The 7,975-nt window shown below is 29.8% G+C and overlaps 2 protein-coding genes across 2 annotated transcripts; one reads left to right on the top strand and one right to left on the bottom strand.

The window, feature by feature from the left end:
* The first annotated feature begins 4,515 nt into the window (after positions 1-4,515).
* On the top strand, positions 4,516-5,492 carry LOC145139266 (protein MOTHER of FT and TFL1 homolog 1-like). Its single transcript, XM_079073153.1, has 3 exons — positions 4,516-4,772; positions 4,881-4,921; positions 5,266-5,492. Exons 1-3 carry the CDS (start codon positions 4,516-4,518, stop codon positions 5,490-5,492), a joined length of 525 nt encoding a protein of 174 aa, XP_078929279.1.
* Positions 5,493-5,670: 178 nt separating this feature from the next.
* LOC145139493 (thioredoxin F-type, chloroplastic-like) lies at positions 5,671-7,659 on the bottom strand. Its single transcript, XM_079073297.1, has 3 exons — positions 7,292-7,659; positions 6,132-6,231; positions 5,671-5,882 (listed from the first exon to the last, which is right to left on the bottom strand). Exons 1-3 carry the CDS (start codon positions 7,597-7,599, stop codon positions 5,748-5,750), a joined length of 543 nt encoding a protein of 180 aa, XP_078929423.1. The 5' UTR covers positions 7,600-7,659; the 3' UTR covers positions 5,671-5,747.
* Between the last annotated feature and the right edge of the window lie 316 nt (positions 7,660-7,975).

Genomic DNA, 7,975 nt, shown 5'->3' with positions numbered 1-7,975 from the left:
TTATGTTTATAAGTACAAATAAGCAATAGTTTCTTCAAATTTTTACAATCTTAATTACCAAAATAAAGTCATAGTTTCTTTAGTCTTAATAAATAGTCTTCATGTTTAAGTCATGTCTGATTTTAAGCTAAAGCCCAAGAATTGATATCATATGCATAATTTATCTTTATATTTAAAGTGGTTACAAAAAATAATGTGATAATGTTATTATTAGAAAATTTAAATACGATTTTATATATTTAAAATGTTTTTTGAATGAAAAGTTAATAAACGATATTTGTTATTTGTTAATATGAACATTCCAAATTTCTTGACAGAATTACTACTCAAACAAATTTATGCAAAAGAATGGGATTAAATTTTATTTCATTTTTTTGTAAACCAATCTTTCAAATCAAATTTTCAATTGTTCCATGGCGGTTGAACTTTGGAGTCTTTGTGTTGGATGGTGGGATGTGGATATGCCAATTTCCTTCTCTTCTGAGATAAGGAAAAGGAACTGTTACCTACTACGGTACCGGAATGAATATGATCTTCACGTTTCTCTTCCTTTACATATTGGACAGATTGACTCTCGTCTCTAAAGATGTCGTATCTGGCACAAAAGTGTTTGGCTTACGACCGCAAAACAATATGTAAAAACTAAAGGCCCCCTTACTTAAAAAATAAATTAAAAAAAAAAAAAAAACTATTTGGTATCGACTATCTATCGTTTTGTAGTTTCTCATTTTTTTTTCTGGGTTACAAATAGGAAAACTGAATGGTGTATTAGTTGGGTGGGGTGGTTAAAGAATTTCATCATATATATTTCTTCTTTGTAACTTTGCGAGTTTTGCTATTTTTTTTATAATATGCAACTATCTAAAAAAAACTTTCTTATCATTTGAAAGATTCTAATCCTTCCAAAATAATATGTAAACTAAATGCGACCATATTAAAAATAACATGATAGAACAAAATATTATTTTTAGTTGCATATTACTATTTCTTATAAAGAATTATAACCGAGCAATTTAAAAGAATACCAATAATTGATCTATTCTTTTTACATGCATGGTAGGTTTTTAATGAGAGATGAAAATTTTATTCGGTTTTTTTTTTTTTTTTTTTGTATTCGTTAGTGGAGAGCTACAGTTTCTCTAAACACACTTAGGGTTTCCATCATAGATATCTTTCATCTCTCTTATTCCTAACTGTATTGTATTCCGTTTTTAAAATGTTAATAGTAATAACTGAAAACATGATAAAAATAGACTGTATTTTTGCATGCATTCCTATGTATGTGTTTGGCCATTTCCCTATGAAATAGGACGCACCTGGTGACCCAAGTACTTAAACCCAAAAAACAAACTACTTATTTTTCATGTTGCAGCTTTGAAGTACCTCCAAAATTCTCTCTGAAAGGAATGGTGGAAGGATAAAATATACCGTTTTTGCTTATAGGATAAAAGATGTTCTTATTTGGTACATTTAACACAAGATATTGTTGAGAAAATGCATGATTTTTGCAAGTTTTTGAATAAGAAAATCAAATTTGTGTAAGAACTCTTACAAAAAATTTGACGGTTTGGCAGGAGCGCCTGCCAAAATGTGATATTTTCGTAAAAGCTCTTGCCAAAAGTGACATTTTTGCAAGGATTACTACTAAAATATGACATTTTTCGCAAAGATCCAAGCCAAATATGACGTTTTCATAGAAGCTCCTATCCAAATTTGACATTCTCGTATTTGGTTCAACGTTGATGGTTTTGCAAACAAGCGCAACTTAGGAAACTTGGTTGGGATTGCTTATTTTAATGTTCGAAGCCAAGCTAATCGAAGGGAATACTAGAGAATGATTAATTCATCGTATTTTATTCTATTTTATTTTATATACCAAGTCTAATTCCGTTTATTGTTATGGTTTATCAGTTATTATGTGGTTTAATGATAATATTTATGTATTAAATACAGTTCTTTTTGTTTGGTTGTCTAGAATCAATATTTAATAGAAAACTTATGAGAAAATGAGTTCAGGGTTTAGAGTAATTTAAAATATATGAATAGTTAAGATACACACATGTGGTTTAATTAGAGAGGGCTAGGGTTTCTCTAAACGCATTTAAAGTTTGTGTCACAAATAATTTTTTCTCTCATTCTTTGTTCAATTTTTTCTAACAAGAAACTCACATACCTCTTACTCAACTCATAAATCTACACACTTTTTCAACGAGGCTTCAACCCTCAACATTTTGCTACATTTGGCTGAGGGCACCAATCCAATAAAGACACTTTGGTTCCCTTTCTCTTATTTCTAATTTTGTTTTTCTCTTATTCCTAATTTTCAAAGATTATTATTCTTAAATGCTAGATGTTATGGTTGAAAGCATGAGATAAGGTGTCCTTCTGTAATTATATAATTATATGGATATTAACAAGGTGAACGATGTGTGTTGCGAAAAATAAACAATGTAATTAAAATATTTCCAAATATATGTTATTAAAATAACTATATCCCTTATTAACTTTGAATTAATGATTCTTACACTATTTATTAAAAAACATTCTAATTACTTTAAATATATGATAAGATATATATATATATATATTAAAACCGTATCATTTCAATATCATACATTATGGGTTGCATATGGAAATAAAAATAAATTTACTTTTTAATATATAGTTTTTTGGAAAGTATTTTTTATATATGGTTATTTTTAAGGGCAAAATGCAGAAAAAACACAACCATTTGTCTATGAGTATTCAGAAAATCCCTTATATTTTATTTATATATAGAAAAACCTTACATTTATAATTACCTTTCACATTAACCTAAATATCACGTTTTTATAGAAATTACTGGTTCTTTTGTGATATTACATTTATTTTTTTCGTTTTTATGTAACATGAAAACAAAAATAAGTGATGTTACCTCTTATCTAACTTAAAACAGGAGAAATGTATCATTTACTCAACGACCATTTACTCAAGCAAATATAAGTGACATCATTTTTTTTCCATGTCAACCTAAAACCGAACAAGATAAATATCATTTCACAAAACAATCGGTAATTCTTTTCAAAAAATAGACATTTGGGTAAATCTGAAAGGTAACTGAAAATATAACGGTTTTTCCGTATATAAACAAAATATAAGGATTATTTGAATGTTGGTAGATAAATAGTTATGTTTTTCTATATTTTTTCCCTATTTTTAACTATAAATTGTTAATGAGTTAAAATAGACATCTTTTATAATCATATCACTTCAGTGTTATCTATTCGTAGATTGCGTGTGTGAAAATAACATTTCCACTTATGTTTAATATTTGAAATAATTTATTATTATAAAAATAAATATTGATTAACATTTTTGTTAATGATTTAGGTTTTATTTTTAACATTATATTTAAAAAATTTAACTATTTTAAATCATAATCTTTAGATATATATTTTTTTAGATTTATTTGAAATTTTGATTTATGTTTGAAATTTAATATTATATTTAAATTAAGAAATTAATAATCATGTGGGTTTCAAATGATATATATATATATATATATATATATATATATATATATATATATATATATATATATATATATATATATATATATATATATATATATTAAGCTAACTATTATTAACCATTGAAAAATCATAAACCAGTATTTAGGATGCTCACTTGGAAAATTAAGCACTCCAAAATGAGTTATGCTAGATTCGAATATCATATATTTAATTTTAGATAGTCTATCGTTCTATAAGAATAATGATTATAGAAAATATATATAAATGAAAGATGGAACTAATATTTACATCTTTTACATTACTTTATAATTCATTACGTCCGTTTTTCATATATATTTTTGCGTTCTCTTTTATATCGAACTCAACTACTACAATACAACTCCTTATACATTTTGGAACCATAAATGTCTTAATATATATTTTCTTCATCTTATTTAGTATTATATGTTTGTCCACCCCTGTAAGTACTATTGTCTCGTTACTTTATACTAATGTTAATAAAAATTATAGGTAGCTTGTTACTTTAAATTATTAATTTTCTAGAACTCTTTTATCATATACATTATAATTTTCTAGTAACAACCTATCTTATTTATGAAGTTAGTTTCAACAATTACCGTTATAGATACAAGTTTAGACATAAAAATCAAAAAGTACTTTTGAATTCAAAAGTTAAAGTTAGAACTTTTTTCCGAGATCACTATTATCAACCAATATACATCCACAAAAATGTGGCATAAACAACATGATCACATATCTAAAAATAGCTAATGCAATGTGTATTACATGGTTCCCTTGTCTATAAAGGGGCAACTTAATGCTTTTCTTGTTGCGTTAAGACTTGATTTTACAAGGTTTATAAGGTGTGACTTGCAATGTTTTTTTGTACATTTTCATGTGATGATTACTCACATGAGTTGCCATCTTCATTGCCTTAGCATCTCTATATAACGAGACTCGTTAAGAGCATATTAGACATACAAAGTACAAACAAAACCAAAAAATGAATGCAATCGCATATCTTGATGCTCTCAGAAATGCTCTTAAAGATGTGATGGAACCATTTATACCTTCAATCCCTATGGCGGTGTACTTTGGAGCCGATGCGTTGATCAATAGTTGTGAGCTCAAGACCTTAGTTGTTCAAAATGCTCCAAGAGTTGTCATTGGTGGTCAACCTAATGAGCTCTACACCTTGGTTATGATCGATCCAGATGTGCCAAACCCAAATGCGCCACACCTTAGCCAACTCGTATCATGGTTAGATGTTTTTCATTTTTTTGCCCTTTTTCTTTGGTCAAACTATGATTTTTTTTTAATGTTGCTGTGTTTCATTTTATGTTTCCTGACACGTGGTTTCTGTTTTAGGATTGTGACCAACATTCCTGGTGGGGCGTCATGTGCGCAAGGTAAACAAGTTGTTCCGAAATGAATTTTCTTCATGTTTATGCATTTTTCGTAGTGTCCATCATATATTTCTTTCTATCGTTTTTTAGTCTCGCTCCTCTTTACTTGCAACTTTGGTGTTTATATCAATTTTTTTCTCTTTTTTTTAATCAAACCACAATTTATATTTCATTGTGGACTGAAGTTTCATGTGTAGTAGATACACTTAGGCAACTACAATATTTTCTTTTTACGTTAGAGGTCATATATAGAAGCAGTCTCTCTACATACCCTAGGGTATGGGTTGGTTGATTAGATTTGTGGCATTGATGTTGTTGCCGCTTACAATAAATTGTGTATGTAATAGGTACTGAAATTGCATCATATGTGGGACCCAACCCTCAAATTGGTGTTCACCGTTACATACTTTTTTTATACCAACAACAGGCTCGACTCGATGATATAGACGCAATTGAATCTCGTTTTCACTTCAATGTTGAGGGTTTTGCCAACAGGCACAACATGGGAAACCCGGTAGGATTGTCCTATTTTAATGTTCGGAGGCAAGCTAATGGAAGGAATGCAAATGCATGATTAATTCGTCTTATTTCATTCTATGTTATTTTATGTTTGAAGTGTCCTTTCGGTTGTTGTTGAATTGTTGTTGCTATGTTATGTCGGTTATTATGCATATGTGATGATAATATTTCCGTATTAAATAAAAAAGTGTTATGTTTGGTTGTCGATAATCAATGATTAATAGAAAAGGACCTAGAAGGAAAATGAGTTTAGGGTTTAGATTAATTTTAAACATATGAACGCTTAAGGTATACACTATACACACGGGGTTTAACTGGATCTAACATCCTCCATTGCAGCAACTACACTATCAAACTTAGCTCCAGTGACTTCTTTTAGAATCTTACCATGTTTAAGAATCTTGAAGGTAGGTACCACCTTTATGCCTAGCTCCTTTGCCAATGGCTGCCAAAATTTCAAATTTTCAACTTTTTTGTCCAATTTTAATCAAATTAACCAACATAATTAGATAAATTTAATGTAATTGGTATGATTATAAAAATTCAAGCTTGTGATCTTATTGTTTGAATGTAAAGTTTGGGAAAAGCAAAAAAAAAATCAGTTCCGCTTGCCTATTATGCAAAGATGTTTCGTGAATAAAAAGATTAACAAATTAAACATCCAGATATAATTAAAAATGATAAGCATATATACCTTATTTTCTTGATTGCAGTCAAGCTTTAGAAAGACAACATCAAGATACTTCTCAGCTAATTCTTGGAATTTTGGAGCTATAATTTTGCAAGGACCACACCTATTACAAGAATATGTTATAACAATATCAATAAACAAATAGATACTTTTACATGAAATTGTTAACAAGCAAGGAGTTTAAAATATTCAAGTTGGTAACAAAAACAATAACTTGGGTGTACCAAAGTTTAATTTTTCTTAAGAAAAGTAAGCACAGATTCTATGTTAAATAGAAGATGGCATATAAAGATTTTCCCAGTTTGTCAATTTTCAATGTTAGATCCAACTCAATATATATATTCAGAAGTCAAAGGTTGACTTTTTTTTTTGGGTGAAGGGAGTACCTTAGAATGTGCACATGAACTGAGAGACACTCAATGTTCTACAGAGATCTTGTAGAATGTAAGCTTTTGATAGGGAACATGCTTGACACTTGAATGAACTTCAATGAACAAGTATTAATCGATGTTTTTAGATTTGTTGGCCTTTAAGTATTTCGATTATGTTTATAAGTACAAACTAAAAATCCAGCTGAATTGCAAACGGTTTAATTACAAGAAAGTGATACAAGATCCATGGAGCAAAGTAAACCTCAACACACAGAAGGAAAATCTAGGAAAGAGTTCATAAGCTTCTCAAGTACTTAGGAATTCAATTGAGGGAGTATTTAATGATCTCTAACCATACAGCATGTATAATCAGCACTATTCAGCTATTCGCACAAATATGTAGACTATGGAACCTTAGCAGTGAAGTTTAACATAACCTACTGTTTGAAAGAAGGTATATGAAATCATCTTGAACTCACCTAGGAATCACATTTGTTTCCTATTTCCATATTCAGAATCATTAGGAAACAAGAATATTTTTAACACATTTATCCCTTAACCCCTGCCCTCCATACATGAAAACTTCATTAACACATTAACTTCCAATTTCCTTTGTGATACTTGTAAATTGTTGATTCTGATGATTTATTCCATAAACAAACACTCCACGGAGCCAAGTCTAGGGTTTCGATTTCACAAAAGAGAAGTATATCCTATTTGACCTCTTCACAAAATCAATCACGGAATTAAATAACAGCAAATGCAGGAGATATATATGAGCTAATTAATTACCATTGAGTGTACATATCCAGAACAACGGTCTTATCACCAGCGGCATTAACGATTGGCCAAAATGTATCCTTATCAACCTCGGTAACCTGACCTACAACCACTGTTGGACCGGACATCTCCAAGCTCGATCTCACCCTCACCGAAGACCTCACGTTTTTTCTGGTTTTACTAGCGATCGACTTGGTTGAAGCAACGGATCGGTGAACGTCTCTGCCGATGGTAAACTGTTTAGTCGGCCATGACGACCGTGATCCAGTTGACGGCGGCGGCGGAATCGGCCGGCAAACATGATGAATTTGTAACGCCATTGTAGCTATGGAGGGCGGTTATCTCGGAGTATCTGAATGCTTGGAAGGAGATGTGATGGAGAAAGCTTGATGGTACGATATCTTGTGTAAAAGTACGGAGTTGCCCTTGAGTTCGATGGATTTGATTCGAATATCCGAGGGTAGTTTCGGTAGTTAATTTCTTATGGCTATCATGGAGCAAGGAGACTTTTTAGTCAAAATAAATAGTGATTATTGATTATTGAATTATTGAATAATCAAAGTATTAGACGGTAACTCCTATGAAATCAGTTATAAGAACAGTTGATACATAAATACCATAATAAAAATATATATGAAATTAAATATTAAATATTCTTTCTATTTTTTCTTTCTAACCATTTTTTTATTATTTTTA

Source organism: Lactuca virosa, chromosome 9 (assembly GCF_052849685.1).
Source record: "Lactuca virosa cultivar CGN04683 chromosome 9, Lactuca_virosa_CGN04683_v6, whole genome shotgun sequence".
In the NCBI taxonomy this organism is placed as follows: domain Eukaryota; kingdom Viridiplantae; phylum Streptophyta; class Magnoliopsida; order Asterales; family Asteraceae; genus Lactuca; species Lactuca virosa.
Note: the sequence above shows the minus strand (reverse complement) of the source record. Positions and strands in the feature narration are given on the sequence as shown.

Coding starts and splice junctions, on each gene's coding strand:
- LOC145139266 (XM_079073153.1), top strand. CDS start 4,516: ATGAATGCAATCGCATATCTTGATGCTCTCAGAAATGCTCTTAAAGAT. Junction 4,773..4,880: donor CTTAGCCAACTCGTATCATG/GTTAGATGTTTT, acceptor TTTCTGTTTTAG/GATTGTGACCAACATTCCTG. Junction 4,922..5,265: donor TGGGGCGTCATGTGCGCAAG/GTAAACAAGTTG, acceptor TGTATGTAATAG/GTACTGAAATTGCATCATAT.
- LOC145139493 (XM_079073297.1), bottom strand. CDS start 7,599: ATGGCGTTACAAATTCATCATGTTTGCCGGCCGATTCCGCCGCCGCCG. Junction 6,232..7,291: donor CTGGATATGTACACTCAATG/GTAATTAATTAG, acceptor TTCTTGTAATAG/GTGTGGTCCTTGCAAAATTA. Junction 5,883..6,131: donor ACTGCAATCAAGAAAATAAG/GTATATATGCTT, acceptor AAATTTTGGCAG/CCATTGGCAAAGGAGCTAGG.